This window comes from Hemitrygon akajei, chromosome 10 (assembly GCF_048418815.1).
Source record: "Hemitrygon akajei chromosome 10, sHemAka1.3, whole genome shotgun sequence".
In the NCBI taxonomy this organism is placed as follows: domain Eukaryota; kingdom Metazoa; phylum Chordata; class Chondrichthyes; order Myliobatiformes; family Dasyatidae; genus Hemitrygon; species Hemitrygon akajei.
The window spans coordinates 121,821,380-121,842,746 of record NC_133133.1 but is presented as its reverse complement, the minus strand read 5'-3'; the positions used below and the strand labels follow the sequence as shown (position 1 = coordinate 121,842,746).

The 21,367-nt window shown below is 40.6% G+C and overlaps 1 protein-coding gene across 3 annotated transcripts in view; it reads right to left on the bottom strand.

The window, feature by feature from the left end:
* The window catches only part of cep290 (centrosomal protein 290), a 172,799-nt gene that overhangs the window by 6,937 nt on the left and 144,495 nt on the right, over positions 1-21,367 (bottom strand). Inside the window, exons 44-51 of one of the 3 annotated variants that reach the window (XM_073058859.1) lie at positions 20,198-20,731; positions 19,279-19,413; positions 16,952-17,038; positions 13,992-14,156; positions 11,922-12,044; positions 11,346-11,518; positions 4,979-5,120; positions 1,496-1,569 (exon numbers count right to left, since the gene is read on the bottom strand). In XM_073058859.1, the coding sequence (XP_072914960.1) occupies positions 1,496-1,569; positions 4,979-5,120; positions 11,346-11,518; positions 11,922-12,044; positions 13,992-14,156; positions 16,952-17,038; positions 19,279-19,413; positions 20,198-20,731 (1,433 nt within the window). The remainder of the gene's footprint in view (positions 1-1,495; positions 1,570-4,978; positions 5,121-11,345; positions 11,519-11,921; positions 12,045-13,991; positions 14,157-16,951; positions 17,039-19,278; positions 19,414-20,197; positions 20,732-21,367) is intronic. The other 2 variants (XM_073058860.1, XM_073058861.1) reach the window with 2 other exon arrangements.

Sequence of the window (21,367 nt, the reverse complement as noted above, 5' to 3'; positions counted from 1 at the left end):
CCAATACTACTTCACTATTCTTTTTGACTCTCTTTTTGCATTATGTATTTAATTTTTATATATTTTTGCTTATTGTAATGTGTAGTTTTTAAAATGATTTTGTATTGCACTGTACTGCTGCCCCAGAACAACAAATTTATCATTTTATATGCCAGTGATATTAAACCTCATACTGAGTCTGCTCTGCTATTCAAAATAATGGCTGATTCTGCATCAGAACATTTCGTACTCCCAGATAACTTTTGGATGCAAAAGCCAATACAAGCAGTAGCCAAGTATTCACAAACTCTAAGGCAGAGAATTACTAAGGTTTACAATTCTTTACAAGACACACTTGTTCCTTATTGAGTAATTTTGTTATACTGAAATTATGCCCCCTGGTTCTGGAAACAATCTCTCAATAACCACTGTGTCAATTCATAAATCTCATTGGAATTACCTCTACATAGAGGCCAGGCTTCCAAAATGCTTCTAACAGGACTTTTGCCCACTCTGGAATGATACGGTTGGATTCAATCATAGCACAGAAACAGGTGCTTTGGTCCATCTAATCCAGGGATTCCCAACCTTTTTTACGCCATGGACTAATACGCAATGGGTCTGTGGACCCTAGGTTGGGAACCCCTGATCTATGCCGAAACATTCTGCCCAGTCCCATCGTTCCACACCTGGACTGCAGTCCTCCATAACCCTCCCATCCATGTACTTAATCGAACTTCTTTTAACTTTAGCAATTGAAACTGCATCAACCACTTTCACTAGCAGCACATCCTGCACTTGCACCACCCTGTGAAGAAGGTCCCCCTCAAAATATTTCAACTTTCACCCTTAACCCACGATCTCGTCACACCCAATCCCAGTGGAAAAAGACCTGCATTTACCCTATCCATACCCCTCATAATTTTGTATACCTTCTCTCATTCTCCTACACTCCAGAGAATAAAGTCCTAACCTATTTAACCCTTTGTATAACTCAAGTTCAAGTAATATCCGATATGTAGGTAATCAGAACAACTCTCTAATGTCCTATACAACTTTAACATAACATCCATCTCCTGCACACAATACTTTCATTTACGAAGGCCAACGTGCCCTCCTTATGACCCTATCTACCAGTAATGCCACTTCCAAGGAATTATGGACTGGTATTTCCAGGTCCCTTTGTTTTACAGCACTCCTCAGTGCTCTACATAGTGCATGTCCTAATGTGATTTGTCCTCCCAAAGTGCAACACCTCACACTTAAATTCCATCTGCCATTTTTCAGCCCATTTTCTAGTTGGTCCAGATCCCACTGCAAGCTTGATAGTGGACAACGAGGAAGGCTAAATCACCAGTATTGGTGTCATTTGAAAATTAGCTGATCCAATTTACCACATTATTTTACAAATCATTAACATAGATTATAAATAACCCAGCACCACTCCATTAGCTGCCCTGGCATTCTGGTTTCCGTGTTCTCCTGAGGTTACAAATAGAATTGATGCTGTCTATACCTCAGTAACTGAAATTGTCTGGTGAGGCCCGGTTCTGTTGTGGCTTCTTCAGGGAAGTGTTTAAGCACCTCAATCTGTAGTGAATGAAAAAAAAAGGTCAGTGTAATTTTTCACATTTACAATTCTGAATTTAATATTGAACAGAATTCTGCAAAATAAAAGTTTTACATTGCCTTTAACTTAACTCATTTCTGAAACAATTTGCCCTCAACATTTTAGGGCACATTCACACTCACAACTGATTTGATTAACATGTTCTGCAGATCATGGAAATTTTGAGAAACACACACAAATTACTGGAGGAATACATTAAGGCAGGCAGCATTTGTGGCGGGAATAAACAATTGATGTTTTGGGTAGAGACCCTTCATCAGGATTGGCAAGCAAGGGGCAGTCGCTAAAATAAGGTGGTGAGATGAGATGATAGGTGAAACCAGGTGAAGGAGATGATGGACGGGTGGGGGAGGGTGGTTGAAGTAAGAAGCTGAGAGGAGATAGGTGGAAGAAGTAAAGGGTTGAATGAGGACTCTCATAGGAGAGGACAGTAGAAATGCTATCACCTCTCAGCTTCTCACATCATCCCCTTCACCTGGTCTCACTTATTACCTACCAGTTTGATCGCACCCCTCCCCCACCTTTTTAGTCTGGCTTCAGATCCCTTCCTTTACAGTCTTGACAAAGAGTCCTAGCCTGAAAAGTCAACTATTTATTCCCGTCCATTAATGTTACCTGAACTGCCGAGTTCATCCAGCATTTTGTATGGTTTGGTTAATAAATGTTTTTTATTCAATTAAATTTGTGCGCACTGAATTCCTGAACAAAACTCCGCCATAGATGGTCACAAGCCTGGTTGTGAAAGGAGGTTGGCTATGGGGCTAGAAATCAAATCCCGTTAAAAACCCTGAGCTATAGAAGCTCCAAAGACCTCATCCCTGGGAGAGGAAGGCTCTTTGAAAATGAACTACACGTGGGGACAACCTGGAAGACTGGCCCAGGATAGAGGATTGTGGTAAGTAGCTATTGGCAGCCTATGCCTCAGAGGGGTTGACGGACTGAAGTACGGTAAAAAAGAATTCCTGAACTAAGTGCCATCATTAAACCATTCATTTTCATTATCAAATTGATATAAAATATTGTTCAGAGCACAAAACTCCTGCAGATCAAAGTAGCCTGTTAAATATCTTTAAATATTGACAGCATTGCAGATATTTTAAAAAGTATAATCCTTCCCTTGTAATTTTTTCCTCTTCCCTCCTGAAACAACATGAGAGTGTTGGCAAACAGAAACCAGCAGGGAAATGGTGAATTAGAGCATATTTGGAGTAGAGATTAGTCTTGTACACAACCAGAGCCTAAGTTTGGTTTGTGTTTAGCTTGGCTAGGGTCAAATGAGTTAACAAACAAGGTCAGGAGTTTATCAACACAGAATAATCCACAAACACGAGGAAATCTGCACATACTGGAAATTCAAACAGCACACACAAAATGCTGGTGGAACTTAGCAGGCCAGGCAGCATCTCAGCCCAAAATGTCGACAGTGCTTCTTCCTATAAATGCTGCCTGGCCTGAATAATCCACAAGATATTTTTAGACAAGAAAAACTGTAGATGCTGGAAACCTGGAGCAACACACAAAATGCTACAGGAACTCAGCAGGTCAGTTAGCACCTATCCTGGCCTGAAAAGTTGACCATTTATGTCCCCCCATTGATGCTGCCTGACCTGACCTGCTAAGTTTCTCTATTGTTTTATGTGTGGCTCCAGATTTCTGCCTTTGTTCCCCCTCCCCCCACCAGTCTTCATTAATCTCCCATAAACAACAAGATGAACCTCAGCAACTCCAGTCTCTCTTTATTACAGACCGACCCTCAATCCAATCCTTCCCTTAATTAATCCTGATGAAGGGTTTCGGCCCGAAATGTCGTCACTACCTCCTCCCATAGATGCTGTCTGGCCTGCTGAATTCTGCCAGCATTTTGTGTTTTTATTTATTTCCAGCATCTGCAGATTCACTCGTGTTGCAAATTAAAACTTACTTGTTTTCTCTCTTTCACATTTCAGATGAATTATTAACTCTGTTAATTTGTTGAGCATTTCCACATTTTCTGCTTTTACATCAGTCTAAAGGGAATGCTATGTTGTCAGGGGTGCTGTGCTTCGGAAGGAATTTTGAATTCAGGGTTTCTTGATCAGTTCAGATAGACACAAAAGATCACAAAGCATCAGTCAGGAGGGAAGAAGCAACCTCCCCAAAATCCTTTTCCCTTAAATTGACAGCAGGGTGAATGAATTATCCAGTTACTCGTGTGCTGTTGTGGAATAGTGATGTCTACCAATTACTGACTACATTTTCTCAGAGAAGAATAGTGAGAAAATAAGTCTGAAATTTGTGATATTAACACAACCTATTTTTAATACCCCACCTGGTTTCACCTATCACTTGCCGGATCGTACTGCTTCCCCTTCCTCCCACCTTCTTAGACTGGCTTCTTCCCCTTTCCTTTCCAGATCTGTGTTTTGGCCAAAATGACACCTGTTTAATCATCTCCATAGATGCTGTCCAATCTGCCGAATTCCTTCAGCATTGTGTGTGTGTGTTGCTTTGGCTTTCAGGTCTCTACAGAATCTTGTGTTTATTACTTTTTTTACATAAACATTGCTTATTGTAACTGAAGAGTATTTTTTATTATGTGTTGCACTGTACTGCTGCTACAAAACTTTGAATGTTCTGTGTCTAATAAAGTGGCCACTGAGTATGTGGTCTTCTACTGCTGTAGCTCACCCACTTCAGGGTTTGATGTCTTCTTCATTCTGGGATGCCTTTCTGTACATCACTGTTGTAACGCATGTTATTTGAGTTACTGTCGGTTTGAGCCAGTCTGGCCATTCTCCTCTGACCTCTCACATTAACAAGGCATTTTTACCCACAGACCCACTGCCAACTGGATGTTTTTTTGCACCATTCTCTGTAAACTTCTAGACACAGTTGTGCATGAAAATCCCAGGAGATCAGCAGTTTCAGAGATATTCGAATCACCCCGATTGGCACCAACAATCACTCCACGATCAATGTCACTTAGGTCACATTTCTTCCCCATTCTGATGTTTGGTCTGAACAACAACTGAAATTCTTGACCATGTCTGCATGCTTTGATACATTTTGAATTGCTGCCACACGATTGGCTGATTAGGTAATTGTATTACTGTGTACAGGAGTACTTATAGAGTGGCCACTGAGTGTAAGTCAGTGATAATAAACCTGATTCTGATAAAAGAAGGTTCATTCTTGTTTCAAGGTGTACAACGGCATTATTTTAGTACAATGAGGAATCTAATACTAACAGATTAAAATACGGAATTGGATTAAAGACGTGCAAAGTGGGAAAATTTAAAAATAGCTTTTAAAAAGATCCATTGGACTGAATAGGGAGGCAATTCTATGCATTCCATGCTGCCAGAACCAAGTTTATACATCAATTCTCACCTGTTCCTCCATGTCTCTAACGTGTTTTGCCAATTTTTCCTCATTATCAGTTGATTCTTTCAGCAGCTGCTTAAGGTCAGTGATGCTTTGATTCTTTTTTGCAAGGTCTGTCTCCATCTCCTTCATTTTAGTCTCATACATTCTGTAAAACACGGGGAAATTAATTACAAATGATCTTTAGAACCATGTCAAAAATTACCAGGGTTGAAATTGTAATAGGCCAATGTTGCATTTGCCTTCTTTACCACAGACTCAACCTGTAAATTAACCTTCTGGGAGTCTTGCACAAGGTCTCTCAAGTCCCTCTGCACCTCTGTCCTGACAAAGGGTCTCAGCCCGAAATGTTGACTGCTCATTTCAATGGATGCTGCCCGACCTGCTGAGTTCATCCAGCTTGTTTGTACGTGTTGATTTGACAACAGCATCTGCAGTGTACTTTGTGTTCCCTCTGCACCTCTGATATTTGAACCTTCTCCTCAATTAGAAATTGGTCCGCACTATTGTTCCTTTTATCAAAATGCATTATTGTACATTTCCATCTGCCACTTTTCCCCCCATTCTTCCAACTTGTCAAAGTCCTGCTGCAATCGTATTGCTTCCTCAGCACTACCTACCCCTCCACATCACCTGCAAACTTTGCTACAAAGCCATCAATAATTCCATTATCCAAATCACTGACAAAAAAATTGAAAAGTAGCGGTCCCAATACTGACCACTGAAGAACACTGCAAGTCTGGGCAGCCAACCAGAAAAGGCCCCTTTTATTCCCACTCACTGTCTCTTACCTGCAAACCATTCCACTATTCATGCCAGTATCTTTCCTGTTACACCATGGGACTTTATCTTGGTAAACAGCCTCATGTGTGGCACCTTATCAAAAGCCTTCTGAAAACCCAAGTAAATGACATCCAGTGCCTCTCCTTTGTCCATCCTGCTTGTTATTTCATCGAAGAACTCCAACAGATTTGTCAGGTAAGATTTCCCTTTACAGAAAACATGCTGACTTTGACTTATTTTATCATTAATCTCCAAGTACCCTGAAATCTCATGCTTAATAATAGACTCCAATACTTTCCCAACCACTGGCCTATACTTTCCTTTCTTTTGCGTTCTTCTCTTCTTAAAGAATGGAGTGACATTCACAATCATCCAGTCCTCCAGGACCATGCCGGAATCAAGTGAACCTTGAAAAATCATGACCAATTCATCCATTATCTCTTCAGTAACCTCTCTCTGGACTCTGGGATGTAGTTCATCTGGTCCAGGTGACTTGTCCACCACAAGACCTTTGAGTTTGCCTAGCACTTTTTCCTTTGTAATAGCAATGGCACTCACTCCTGCCCCCTGACACTCACTGACCTCTGGCACACTACTAGTGTTTTCCACAGTGAAGACAGATACAAAATACCCATTAGGTTCATCTATCATTTCTTTGTCCCACATTACCACCTCACCAGTATCATTTTCCAGTGGTCCAATATCAACTCTCACCTCCCTTTTACTCTTTATACAACTCCAAAAAAAACTTTTAGTATCCTGCTTTATATTATGGCTTTATAGTTTGCCCTCATATTTAATCTTTTCCCTTCTTACAGCATTTTTAGTTGCATTTCGTTGGACTTTAAAAGCTTCCCAATCATCCAGCTTCCCATTCACTTTTGCTATCTTGTATTCCCTTTCCTTGGCTTTTATGCAGTCCTTAACTTCCCCTGTCAGCCACGGTTGCCTACCCCTGCCATGTGAGAACTACTTCTGTGGGACATATCTATCCTGTGCCTTGTGACCTATTCCCTGAAACTTCAGCCATCTCTGCTCTGCTGTCATCCCTGCCAGCATCACCCACCGATCCACCTGGGCAAGCTCCTCTCTCATGCCTCTGTAATTCTCTTTATTCCATTGTGATACTGATATATGTGACTTATGCTTCTCCCTCTCAAATTTCAGTATGAATTCAATCATATTATGATCACTGCCTCCTAAGGGTTCCTTTTCATTAAGCTCCCGAGTAAGATGTGGGTTTTTACACAACACCCAATCTAAGGTAGCCTTTCCCCAAATAGGCTCCTGTACAAGCTGCTCTAAAAAGTCATTTCACAGGCATTCAACAAATTCCCTCTCTTGCGATCCAACACCAACCTGATTTTCCCAATCCCCTTGCATATTGAAGTCCCCCCATTACAATTGTGTCATTACCCTTATTACATGCCTTTTCCAGCTCCCTTTGCAATCTCAACCCAACATCTTGGCTACCATTTGGAGGCCTACATATGATTCCCATAATGTTTTTGTTACCCTTTCAGTTTCTTAACTCCACCCACAAAGATTCAACATTCTCTGACCCTATGTCATCTCTTTCTAAAGATGCAATTCCATCTCTTACCAAGAGAGCCACACCACTGCTCATGCCTTCCTGCATGTCCTTTTGATACAAAGTATATCCTTTGATGTTAAGCTCCCAATTATGGCCTTCTTTCAGCCACGATTCAGTGATGCCCACAAATGTGTAACTGCACCACAAGTTTATCCACCTTATTCCATATGCTCTTCACATTTAAACCCAGCACCTTCAGTCCTGCATTCTTCGCCCTTTGAATTTTGCCTCTGTGGTCCAATTTAACTCTTTGCTCTGTCTGCATTTGTACCCAATCATTGGCTTGATGAGACCATAAGACAGTGGAGCAGAATTAGGCCTTTCAGCCCATCAAGTCTGCTCTGCCATTCCATCATGGCTGATCCTGGATCCCCACACAACGCAATACACCTAATTTCTCACCATATCCTTTGATGCCCTGACAGCTTATCCTCAGCTCTATCATATTGGTTCCCATCCCCCTGCCATACAAGTTTGAACCACTCCCAATGGTTCTAGTAAACCTGCCTGCAAGAATAATCGTCCCCCTCGGATTCAAGTGCAACCCGCCCCTTTTGTACAGGGCACACCTGCCCCAGAAGAGGTCCCAATTATCTAGAAATCTGAATCCCTGTCCCCTGCTCCAATTCTTCAGCCATGCATTTATCTGCCACCTCATTCAATTCCTATCCTCATAGTCACACGGCACAGGCGGCAATCCTGAGATTACTACCGGAGGTCCTACTTCTCAACTTCCTTCCCAACGCCATGCCTACTTTTTCTCAATATATATCCTGGACCATAGCTCTCCATACCCCTCCCAAGCACGTATCTATCCAAACCGCTCTTAAACGTTTGAACTATTGAACTCATATCCACCATTTCTGCTGGCAGCTTGCTCCACACACTCACCAAACTCTGAGTGAAGTAGTTAACTTCAGGTTCCCCTTAAATATTTTACCTTTCACCCTTAATCTATGACCTCCAGTTCTAGTCTCACCCAACCTCAGCTTACTTGCCCCACCTATACCACTCATAATTTTGCTTACCTCCATCAAATTTAATGTAAGTAAATGTAAAATATTACATTTAGGAAGTAGAGATATTAGATATAAATATACAGTGGGGGGGGGGGGGGGGTCTTGAGTTAGAAAGTACATTGTATGAGAAGGGTTTAGATGGCCTGGTAGATTCATCACTATCAATATCTAGGCAATGCACAGAAGCGATTAGGAGGGCTAGGAGAATGTTTGGCTATAAAATGCGCTCTGTGAATTCAAGTCTAGAGACGTTCTCCTTAAGCTGTATAATGCACTTGTAAGGCCGCATCTTAAGTACTGTGTATAATTTTAGTCTCCATATTGTGTGAGGGATGTGAAGGCACTGGAGAGAGTTATGGAATGCACTGCCCAAATGTGTGATGGAGGTAGCTACTCTCATAACATTTGTAACGTATCCACATGAGCACTTGAGAGGCTTCACGGTCATTTGTACTTCAACCCAAAGCAAGAGCTAGAAGCAAGCCTCAGAATACTGAATGTACTTTTAGAACAAAGAGGAAGAATTTCTTTAGGCAGATGGTGATTCTATGGCTGTGGAGGCCATTATTGTGATACTTAAAGTGGAAGTTGAAAGGCTCTTGATTAGTAAGGGTATCAAAGGTTATGGTTAGAAGGCAAGAGAATGTGGTTGAGAGATAATAAATCAGTGATGATGGAATGGCAGAACAGACTCAATGGGCTGAACTAATTTTGCTCCTATGTCTTATGGTCTATGTCAACTCCATTTTCTGACAGATGGCGTTAATATGCTTTATACACATAGTTCCGGAACGTGATGTACCATGTGATGCAAACTGGGGTTAGATCAGTGTCCTAGAACTCATGGGTTCTAGTTCCTTTCAATTGCAGTACGGTGTAATTCCAATGGAATTTCAAGCCCACTAACTTAAAGGAACAAAATATACAAACTTGTAAATTCTTGGATTCCAATATTAATCTTGAGATCATACAACATAGAACATGAACCGGCTTCATAACTCACAATGTTATGCAGTACCAATTAAATTAGTAATCAAATGGCATCGACCGAAGCTCGCAGCATGGAGACCAGGAATAGCAGCGTAGGCCTATGATTGACTCCATCTATCACTGATTTTGCTGATTAAAGTGCTGAGGAAGATTGAAATCACTGAGGCGGGTGCGGAGGTCGAGCGAGTGTTCAGTGCCATCTCCCGGCCTCTCATTCGCTACTGCCAGAGAAGGTAGCTGCATGTGACAGTCTCTTGCTGCTGCCGAGGGAAAGTCCTTCCACTCAAGTGAATCTCTTGCTCCCTCAATGCTGTCAGCGGATGGTGACAGAGCAAGGTTTAACCAACACAGATTGTAGACTTGGCAAGTAGATAATGAACACTGAGCTGAACTGAAATATGGCTTTTGATCTCGTGTTTTATATTCTGCATTTTTGCTCTTCTTTTTTGGCTGCTGTTTGCATGACTTTTTTGTGTGTCGGGGGGAGGGGTTTGATGTTTGATTATTTTTCTTTGAAAGGGTTGGTTCCATGGCTCCTGTTTCCTGACTGTCTGTGGGCAAGACGAATTTCAAGGTTGTATACTGCATACATAACTTGATAATAAATGTACTGTGCATCTTGAAATCTTTGAACTACAGTATACTCTCTTCTGCGAATACAATGTCCATTTCCTTCCATTTCCCTCACATTTATGCATTTGTCTTTACCTCAAGTCTCTACCTCCTTCCTCGAGCACTACCCTAGGCAGTGTATTCCAGGCACCCACTACTCTCTGCCATTAAAAGTTACCCCTTAAATCTCAACCCTTTTCCTGTCCATGTACCTGTCTAAATCTATTTTAAATACAGTCAATTCCAGTTAATTGGGACACATTGGGACCAATGTGTTTTGGCCCAATTAAGCAGCTGCTCCAGTTAACTGAGGTTTTATGGAAATAGTTATAAAAGGTATAAAAAAGACAAATTATCATTTAACTGACTAACAAATAATGTATTTAAATGAAATACAGAAACAATTAAAAACTGATTAGAGCACTGGATGGAAGGGGTAGAGAGGGCTATGGTCTGGGTGCAGGTTGATGAGACTAGGTAGTTTAAATGTTTTGGCACTGACTGGCACTAGATGGGCAAAGGGCCTGATTTTGTGCTGTACTTGTCTATGACTGACTACCAATACTACCACAGTGCTGTAAAACTATTAGTTCCAAACAGTTTTTGACAGAGGATTTCATCCAGTGTATGTTGTAGTGTTCTTTTGACTGTAAACAAATAAAATCAGCACACACATCTAGTGCAGATAATGGACTGCCTTCGTACAATACTTTCAATGACTGAATCCTCCAAATCTTCATTTTCATTGTAATACTCATGACGATTATAAATACCTTCAAATTTTTTGTAATTCCTAACTCATTGATGTAGCAAAATCATTTCATTTTCACTTCTGGCCATTTCTAGCATCTCAAGCCTGAATGTTTGAAACTGCAGTGACCTTACTGGCTATTCCTTGCCAACCATCAGTGACAGAAATCACTGCTGTTTAAACGCAGACATACGTAACTATTTAAAAACTGTTTGCTCTAAGCACAATAGTATCTAATGGACACACAAATCCACACAACTGACGCTAAACAGAAACCATTCAGCAACAATCTCCTCTCCTAATTATGTAGCATAATGTCCCAAATAAAAGAAGGGAATCCCAGCTACTTTCTTGATTAGTTTTTGTTCTTTCAGAGATGTCCCAAATAAACAGCTGCTCTGATTAAACCATGGCCCAATTAACCAGAGTCCACTGTATTGTTAATGTACTAGCCTCAACCACTTCCACTGGCAGGTCCATTCTATATACTGACTACCCTCTGGGTGAAAAACTTGCCCATAACAACTTTTATACAAAAACATTAATATTTTCTATGAGTGACTGACATTTCAGCACCAGCCTAGCAGATTTCTATGCTTTATGTATCAGACATTGCACTGGTACCTTGTTACGACAATGGACTTCCAGCTTTTGCTGTTAGCACCCTCAAGCTGTGGAGTCTTACTCTCTGCAAAGCTCAGTCGTTTATTTGTCTCTTCCAACTGTATGGTTAGTCTCTCGTTCATAATCTCCAGGTTGTTCTTTGCGATTCGCAGCTTTTCAGAACAGTCACCTTCCTGTCAGTAAAAGAGAAATCTCAGTTCCATTTCTGGCTGGTACAGGGCTGTCAGAATTTAAGTTACAGTGATGTGTAACACTGGTGTGTCAGAGTCAGACAGCATGAAATCAGACCATTTTGCCCAACGTGTTCATGCTGACATTGGTGCCTACTCAGCTGGTCATATTCATCCAAATTCCTCCAAATTAATGTACTTATCTAAATTTAGACAGTATCTGTGTAGAATTAACCTTTAAGGCAATAATCTTATCAAAACCTTCTGATTATAGTAAAACATCACAGACCCAAACCATGAACATTGTTTCTCTCTGTAAAGGTGAAAAGTGTCTATTTAAAAAAGTTTGTAACTTCTCAGACTAGGCCAAAGCTTACAAAAGAGGAGGCTGATCCAATTTCTTTACCTTTTTGATCTCTTTTCGTAATCGTTCATTTTCAGCTAAGATTTTCTCCATGCCTTTTGTTTTGCTCTCATAACGCAGACTCAGCTGGCCACCAATCTGCAACTTCAGTTTCTCAAGCTCTGTCTGAAATGACACACATAGTTGGATCTTAGTGAACACTTGACAGAAAGTCTTTGGGTGCTGGTGCTGGGGGACGATAATTAAAGCTGTTTTGAAATACAGCTTTCTCTAGATTAGGCACAGTAACACCAGGTGTGTTTTTCAGTACTGGAAAAGGATTGAATTCTACAGCTCACCCAAAAGATGACACTGCTGAGGGTGCTGGAAACTTCAATACCCAGGTCTTTTGAAATTTACATATGTTAAAGGCATCCCAGAGGATGTTATTCTTTACAAGAGATGCTGCCTAGATTGGATGAGTGAGTTAGGGGGTTTCACTTTGGAGTGAAGGAGGATAACTTGACAGAAGGGTACAAGATGATGAGAAGCATAGACAGAGTGGATAGCCAGAGATGTTTTCCAGGGTGGAAAGGGCTACTACAAGAGGGGATAATTTTAGGGTGACTGGTGGAAAGTATGGGGAGGTGTCAAAGGTAATTTATTTTTTACTTTTATTTTCTTTAATTTACAGAGTCGAGGGTGTGTGGGACACACCCCTGGGGTTGGTGGTACAGGCAGATACATTAGAGATGTTTAAGAAGCTCTTAAGGCAGGCATGCAGATAAAAGAAAAATAGAGGACTAAGTTGGAGGGAAGCATCAGATTGACCTTGCAGTATGTTAAAAGTCTGGCACAATATCGTGGGTTGATGGGTCTGTACTGTGCTAAACTGTTCTATGGTGTATGTGATGACCAGCATTTGATTTACACAATTTACTAGAAATTGTGATGAGAAACCAGGAATGGTATACAGTCACTACCAAAAAAATATTTTTAGTATCATGAACACAAGGGATTCTGCAGATGCTGGAAATCCATAACACACACAAAATGCTGGAGTCAGGCAGCATCAATGGATGATAATAAACAGCTGATATTTCAGGCTGAGATCCTTCATCAGGACCATCTATTTGACACATTTTAATTGACTTATTTCAGTATCAAACTCTTTTGAGAACTTACTCAAAGAGCTGATTTTGCATTGATTTCTTATTAGAAAATTATGTTATACTTGGTCTCAGTACAGATGAGATGCATTTCCCCATCATAGATTTTGTTTGCTTATTACTGCAGTGTCAAGCATGAACACTCTGATGCTTGGATTTTTAAAGAAATGATGGCAATTATCACAATTTCAACTCCCTATTAAGTGTCTTTGCAATGTAAACACTCTTGTTAATGTAGGAAACAAGGCAGAAAAATAGTTTTATCTAGATTAAGCACAGTGACATTGATTAAGTTTATATTATTTATTTATTTATTTATTTTTAAAGAATGTTAGCTGAGGGTTGCATATTAGCCAAGGCACCAATAAGAATTGTCCTGAAGATTTCTTCCCCCCAAAATAGAGCAAAGGGATCTTTTACATCCATGGTGGGGTGTGGTTTAATAGCTCATCCAAAAGATGGTACTGCAGAGTGAACTGGGCTCCATCATTATCATATTTTAGGCTCGTGCCTCTGAATGAAGACTGAAGACCAAGATAATCTGACTCAAAGGTGGGAGGAAAGCTAAGACAGACACCAACGTTATAAAATGGTGAGATTACAGTGCATTACACAAATTAAATAGGCTCCTCATTCCAGGCATTGTTTCCACACTGGAGATGTACCACTTGCTACCTAGGCTTCTGAAATCAACCAATGCAGTTTTGCAGTCTTAACCTTGGTAGTAGTCTATTGGATTAAAATCTGAGCTGTAGTTTTCATCTTTTTAGCTTAACTGAAATGGCATGTGGAGAATGTAATTTTTTGCTGCAGAGAATGCATATTATGTACTTTAATTTGTAGTACTGTTTTATCAATGTCATATGTAATAAGACAGTGAAAAGCTTTTTGGTTGGTGTGCCATCCAGCCAGATCCTTCCATACATAATTACACTGAAGCAGTGAAAAGAACACTGATACCAACCTTAAGCTTGTCATTTTCCACTTCGAGACAAGTTCTTTTCTCAGTGGATACCACTCCTGGTGCCTTCTTCAGCTCCTCGTTCTCTCGTTGCACTCTCTCCACCACCTTCTTCATCAACCCGATGGTTTTCTCTAGCTCAGGCACCGTTTTGCCGCTGCGACCAGACTGCCAGACAAGATCTATACTTCACATCCATGCAGTACAGACTAATTTGGCAAAACAGAGACTGACCTAAATCTAAATTTCCTTAAAGTCAAATACTATTAAAACAATGCGATCAATAGCAGAGACAGCAAAGACATTTTTACAATAAGGTTAAACAATTTAATTGCCTGATCTGGATCGGCTGGTGAATTTTTAGTTTTGGCACACGCATAAATTAAACATCAAAGGAGACACAAAAGACTGCAGATACTAGCAAGAAACAGCTGCTAGAGGAATTCAGCGAGTCATGTAGCATCTGTGGTGGGGTGGAGAACAGACAACTGAAATATCAACTGTTAATTTCCCTCCATGGACACTACCTGACCTGCTGAGTTCCTCCAGCAGCCTGTTTTTTTTTTTGTGTGCGAACTTTCATGGTCCCAGAACACATTCTACACAATTAGGAAAGCTCACCCATGACTCTACTTTCAGAGGAGGCTGAGGAAAGCTGGACAATTCACATCTGTACACACATCATTCTACAGATGCACAGTAGACAGCATCCTATCAAGCTGCATCACTGCATAGTATGGAAACTACACTGCGGCAGACAGGGAGGCTCTACAATGGGTAGTATAAACTGCCCGATACATCAGCAAACGTCTATCTGCCGTCAAGGACATATATACAGAAAGGTGTTGAAAAAGGGACGGTATCATCATGAAGGTTCACACCCACTCTGCTCATAGACTGTTTGTCTCACTCCCATCAGGGAGAAGACTATGTAGCATTCATGCCAGGACCACCAAGCTCAAATACAGTTACTTTCTACAAGCAGCAAGGCTGTTCCACACTTTTACCCATTATCCATCCTGCCATACCCAAAATCACCACTACTTTATCATTTCCTGTCAGTCACCTCCTGTACCTAGCAACACTTTATGACATAGAATCAATCTATGTATTGTTACGCCTGTGGCCCCCTCCTTTTTGAGAATCGCAGGATCGCTATTGATTCGGGTCAGGAGACCCAGGAAATGAGAGAGAGATGTTTGGAATGTGTCCTGGGCCTCCGAGAGACAAAGCCATGGATAACGGCCATTATCTCTTGGAGATGGAATTGTGTATTGAGTACTGTACGATTCATCGAAGCCCCCAGGCAATGAACCGAGGGGGGTTAGTGGAGGGCTGGCATCATTCCACCCTGATTGACATCTGAGACCCTGTGAGTCAGGATAAAAGAGGGTCTGTGGGAACAGCCCCTCAGACGCACCAGAAGAAACGCCAGAACTCCTGTAACAGCATAATAGTGAAAGTCGGTGGAAAAGCCCACGTGCGTCCTTTTCCATTTGCCTCAGAATTGGTGGGTCTTGCCACGGAAGAACGGCTTTAGCTAACAACAAAGGAGAAATCAGCCCCCAACGACTCTCGAAGGATTGACATCATAAAAGGAATGGGCAAATTTTAATCCGTCTCTCTCTTCAACCAAAAGCTGCAGCTTGAATGAACTTGAGTGACTTTTATATTTTCATCGGACAATACATTATCCCCTAGACAACGATAAGAGTTATTTCTTATTGATTATTATTATACCCGCGCTTTTAGATTTAGTATTGACGACGTATATTATCTGTATGGTTGCATTGATATTATTTTTGTGTATTTTTATCAATAAATACTGTTAAAAATAGTACCATCAGACTTCAACGGACCTCTCTATCTTTGCTGGTAAGTGACCCAGTTACGGGGTACGTAACAGTATAAGCTATCTTATATATTTATATCTATTGTATTTGTTATTATTATTATTGTTATCTTAGTCTATTTTTTGTGTGCCACATTGGATCCAGACTAACAAATACTTTGTTCTCATTTACAATTGTGCACTGGAAATGATATTAAACAATGTCGAATCTTAACCATCAGAGTTGATTTTTAAAGCGATGATATTTGGGATTTGTTCAAGACCTATAGGCAATTAAAACAGATAACTTTTTACTGTGTGTAAATCTATCCAAAAAATAATCTTATTACCAAAGTACACACACTAAATCTCTTTAACTGCCATATAGGAAATTGGCAAGGCTGAAACATGTTGCTAGGAATGCAAAGGTTTATTTTTGCATGGATTTTTCGTTTTGTAGGTAGTGCGAAAGTGGCCTAATAAAAACTAAATGGTACAATTCTAAAGTCTCCACGCTTAGAATAGTGAGGGTTAATCATTATCATCATCATACGTGCTGTGAGATATGACACAGGCAATCATGGTGCCATGACCATGACTGTTCTTGGCCAAATTTTCTACAGTAGTTTGCCATTGCCAAGGTTAATGCAGGATTCAATTAAGGTGCTTAATACTAGGAAAGACTTTGGCAAATGAGAAAATACCATTTCCAATGGCAAGGGTTACCGAAGAACACAGATTGAAGCTTATTAGTAAAAAGACCAGATCTGTAGTGCAATGACTAGAAGGAGATTGAGCAGTTTTCAACAATAGCAGGAGTAGGCCATTGGGCCTCTCAAGCTTGCCCTGCCAATTATAGTTATCATTGCTGTTCCATGATAGCCTCAGTTCTTCAGCGCCAGTCCCTGTATTCCTCAATCTTTTAAATATTTACCTATTTATTTTAGAAAGTGAATATCTAAAATATAAATATTTGCAGAATTATGGAAAATTCAGATACTGGTTTCAATAGCTCCTGAATATCAAATAATGAATTACTTTAAGATATTAAACAAATCAAATTCTGATTTATGTTGGTGTACTCTCACCAATTTGCATGCACAATATTGTGGAAACTCATTATCACACTTACCCCTCGAACACTTCCAAGCTTTCTTTCCAAATCTGCTTTCTCCTTCTTGAGAAGTTGATACATTTCCTGTAAATTAACTATTTGATCCTAAGAAAAGGAAAAACAAGATCAAGATTAGCTTGCTCTGTCACATGTACATCGAAACATACAGTGAAATGAGTTGTTTGTATCAAATCAAATCAGCGAGGATTATGCTGGGCAGCCCACAAGTGTTGCTATGCTTCTTGCTCCAACATAGCATGCCCACTACTCACTAACACTAACCCGTACATCTTTGGAATGTGGGAGGAAACCAGAGTACCAGGAGGATACCCCATGGTCATGAGGAGAAGATACAAAGCGGGAATAAAATCACAATCTTTTAAGAATCACTGTAAAGAACTGCGCTAACTGCTACACTACACCGAAAGAAAGAATTGATCCCAAAAGACAAGGAAAGAAAGAACTCAAAGTTCAGCACAGAAGTTAATCTTTTGATCTTTTTAGTAACATAATGTTATGAAGTAAGCAAGAATTCATGGAAGAAGGCACAAAAACCAAAAATAGTGGGCTAATAGTGGTCAAGAGTAATTGAGGAATTGAAAGGAATCAACATGACTGTAAAACTAATGCTACAGATGTTTAATTTATATTTTTCTTCTGAATGTTGTCTCTCTGATGTTATGTTGAAAATTTAAAGTTAGTTTATTATCAAAGTATGCATATGTCACCATATACTACCCTGAGATTCACTTTCTGGCAGGCTTTTAGAGGAAAATAAAGAAATACAATAGAATTTATGAAAAAACTACAAATAACAAAGTGACAAAAATGCAATGTGTAAAAGACGACAAATCGTGCAAATAATAAATAACAGAAGTAAATAAATAATACTGAGAAAATGAGTTCTACGGTCTTTGAAAGTGAGTCTATAGGTTGTGGAATCAGTTCAGCATTGTGGAAATTGTGGGACCAATAATAGATCCGGTATGGGAGCTAAATGACCTTCTTCTGCTCCTATTTCTATTATGCTCAATTTCAACGGACATGTGCAGATAGTACATAAGAGAATGCAGTTGCTGGAATTTGGAGCAACAAACTACATCCACTTATTACACTCACAGTTCACCTACAGGCTGCTCTCCTACAGCACCTCTCCCATTATCAACCCTTAATTAATAGATTCCAGCACTGAAAACCATTTTTGTTCCTACTTTTGTCCCTCCAGAAGGTATGTCTGACCTTTGCTCTGCTCCCACCTCACTCCATCTATCTATCTTTTTCTCTCTCTGTCTGCCTCCATCAATCATCTATCTGCCAGTCTCCCAACTTCATAACTCCCTTCCCTACCCATCATGGCACTACCTACCTATCATCTTTCACCCTCCTCATCCACCATTTCAGCACGATATGGAAACCAGTCTCCCCCCTGTTTATACTGTCTTGGTAATGTAGCCAACGTAATGAAAGACTGCACCCACCCCAGACATTCTCTCCTCCCCCTGCCATTTGGCAGAAGAAAGAAAAGCCTGAAAGCATCTACCACCAGCTTACACCTGTTATACGATGACTGAATGGTCTCATAGTGCAATACGTGTACTCCTGACTTCACAATCTGCTTCATTATGACCTTGCACCTTATCGTCTACCTGCACTGCACTTTCCCTGTAAATGTAAAACTTTATTCTGCATTCTGTTATTATTTTCCCTCGTACTGCCTCAAGACACTTATAATAAAATGTTTATTTATTTATTTATTTAGAGATGCAGCACAGTAACATACTCTTCCAGCTCAACAAGACCAGGCTGCCCAATTAACACTCATGTGACCAATTAACCTGCTACCTGTACATCTTTGGAAAGTGAGAGGAAATTGGAGCATTTTGAGGACACCCACATGGTCACAGGGAGAGTGGACAAACTCCTTACAGACAGCGGTGGGAATTGAACCCAGATCACTGGTGCTGTTATAGCGTACACTTTCCGCTGAGCTATCATGCAGCTCCTCTGTGACGTCTATGAGCAGAATGCAAGAGAAGTTTTTCCACTCTCCCTCAGTACATGTGACAATAATTTGATGATTTTATCATTCAGCTCAGACTCCTGTCTCATCACTCCGCCTCTGCTCTTTGTTCTGGTCATCTCCTCTCTCCACTCCACTCTGATACACAGTTTCAATCTGAATTGTTGACAATTCTGCTCCCTTCTCAAAGATACTGCTTGACCTGCTGAGTTCCTCTAGCAGATTGATTGTTACTTCATATATTGGAAGTCATTCTGAAAGATCCATAACACCCCCCTGAATAACCTACAATGAACATTATACAGTACGCATGTGCAAAACCTACCTTTAATCGTGGTAAATCCTTATTGGCCTGCTCCAGCTGAAAGCGCAGCTCCATGTTATCTGCAGACAGATTAAGGTTCTCTTTCTGAAGTTGTTGTTCCTTTTGAGATAAGGTATCTGATCCATATCCAGAGGTCTGGGTAAAACAATGAAACAGACGGTCAGAAACACTGATTCCTCCCCATAGCCTACTGCACAGAAAAGCTGTCATAAAGCCACAATATAAATCTAAAATACGGAAGCATATATACTCAGTGGCCACTTGATTAGGTACAGGAGTGGAGCTCAGTGTGGTCTTCCGCTATCGTAGCCCATCCACTTCAAGGTCAATGTGTTCTGCATTCAGAGTTGCTCTTCTGCAACACATGGTTATTCCTCTCATCTTGAACTAGTCATGCCATTCTCTTCTGTCCTCTCTCACCAACAAGGCACTTTTGCCCACAGAGCTGCCGCTCACTAGATTTTTTTTTGTTTTTCACACCATTTTTTTGTAAACTCCAGAGACTGTTGCATGTGAAAATCCCAGATCAGCAGTTTCTAAGATACTCAAGCCACACCTGTCTGGCACCAACAATCATTCCATGGTCAATGTCACTTAGATTACGTTTCTTTCCCATTCTGACATTTGGTTTGAATAACAACTGAACCTCTTGCCCATGTCTATGTGCTTTTATGAATTGAGTTGCTGCCACACGATTGACTGATTAGATATTTGCTTTACTGAGCGGGTGTACAGATGTACCTAATAAAGTGGCCACTGAGTGTACTGGCAAGCAAAATTAAAATCAAAGTTTACTTGAGATATTTTTGCGCAACAGACATATTTTTGAAAAGCTTTGCTAATTGAGCAGTTAAAAATAATTTACAGCCTACTGCTTAATTTGGGGTAGGGTAAAGGAAGGACTTCTGCTAGGTTTAACCTGAACCTGATTTTCAGAGATTGCGTGCTTCTGAGAACCCAATTGGCCCTGTCCTTCTGCTGTTGTCTCATCCTTGTCATGCCTGATTCCAGGCCCCAACTCATTCACATTACGTGTGCTCTCCATGACATCTGTTGGGTCCTGGGGAGGTTCATTTATTTCTGGCTGGTCCACATCTTCACCCGGGCTGGTGTTAGTTTGGTGTTGTTTTTGCATCACTTCTGTCTCTTCCTTAGATGAGGAGGGTTGTTCTCCATTCACTTCATACCCAGTAGTGAAAGGCTGCCCTTTCTGAATACTGGTACACACATCCTCCTCAGCCAACATTGAAATCGCACTACTATCGCCATTCTCAGTGTTCTGCCCAGTCTCATTCGAAGTATTCTCCAACTGATCATAAACCCGATTACTCTTGCACCAAAAGAATCTTGTCTTATTTTTTAGTACTTCTGTCTTTTTTTCAGTACTGATTTGTTGTGTAGTGGTAGCAACTGCAGGTCCTTTAGATTCATTGTGTACAGGGGGATCCATGGACTATACGCATGGTCCAAGAGAGGTCATGTAGCAAATGAGAAAAGGGACAGAGACAGAGAAAGAGAAGTGAATGAAAGATGTGATGGAGCTTGGTGTACTACGATAAATCTGTAAACCACATTCAAATGGACTGTCTTTAACTATTTTTATCAAAGCACTGTTATAATTCTTAAGCTATTAAACAATGCAAATGCTTAATTAGAACATAGAACAACAATACAGGCCTTTCACCACAAGATGTTGTGCTGAACTCTGAACGTATTCTAAGATCAATCTAACACTTCCGTCCTACATAGCCCTCCATGTGCCTATCTAACTAAAAGAATAATACAGCATGGTCACAAGCCCTTCAGCCCAACTGGTGCATGCTGTCCACAGCATCAACCCTGCTGGTCTCAGTTGCCTATGTTCATTTTCAAGCCTTGTGATAACCCTCCAAGCCTCTCTCTTTCATGTAACTATTCAAATGTCTCTTAAATGTTGCAATTGTACCCACCTCAAACACTTCCTCTAGGAGTTCATTCTAGGTACTCCCTACCCTCCTTGTAAAGATGTCACCTCTCAGATCTCTTTCCCCTTTCTTTAATCTGTGGACTTCCTTAATCTTGGACTACCTAAGCTTGAGGAAAAGACTCC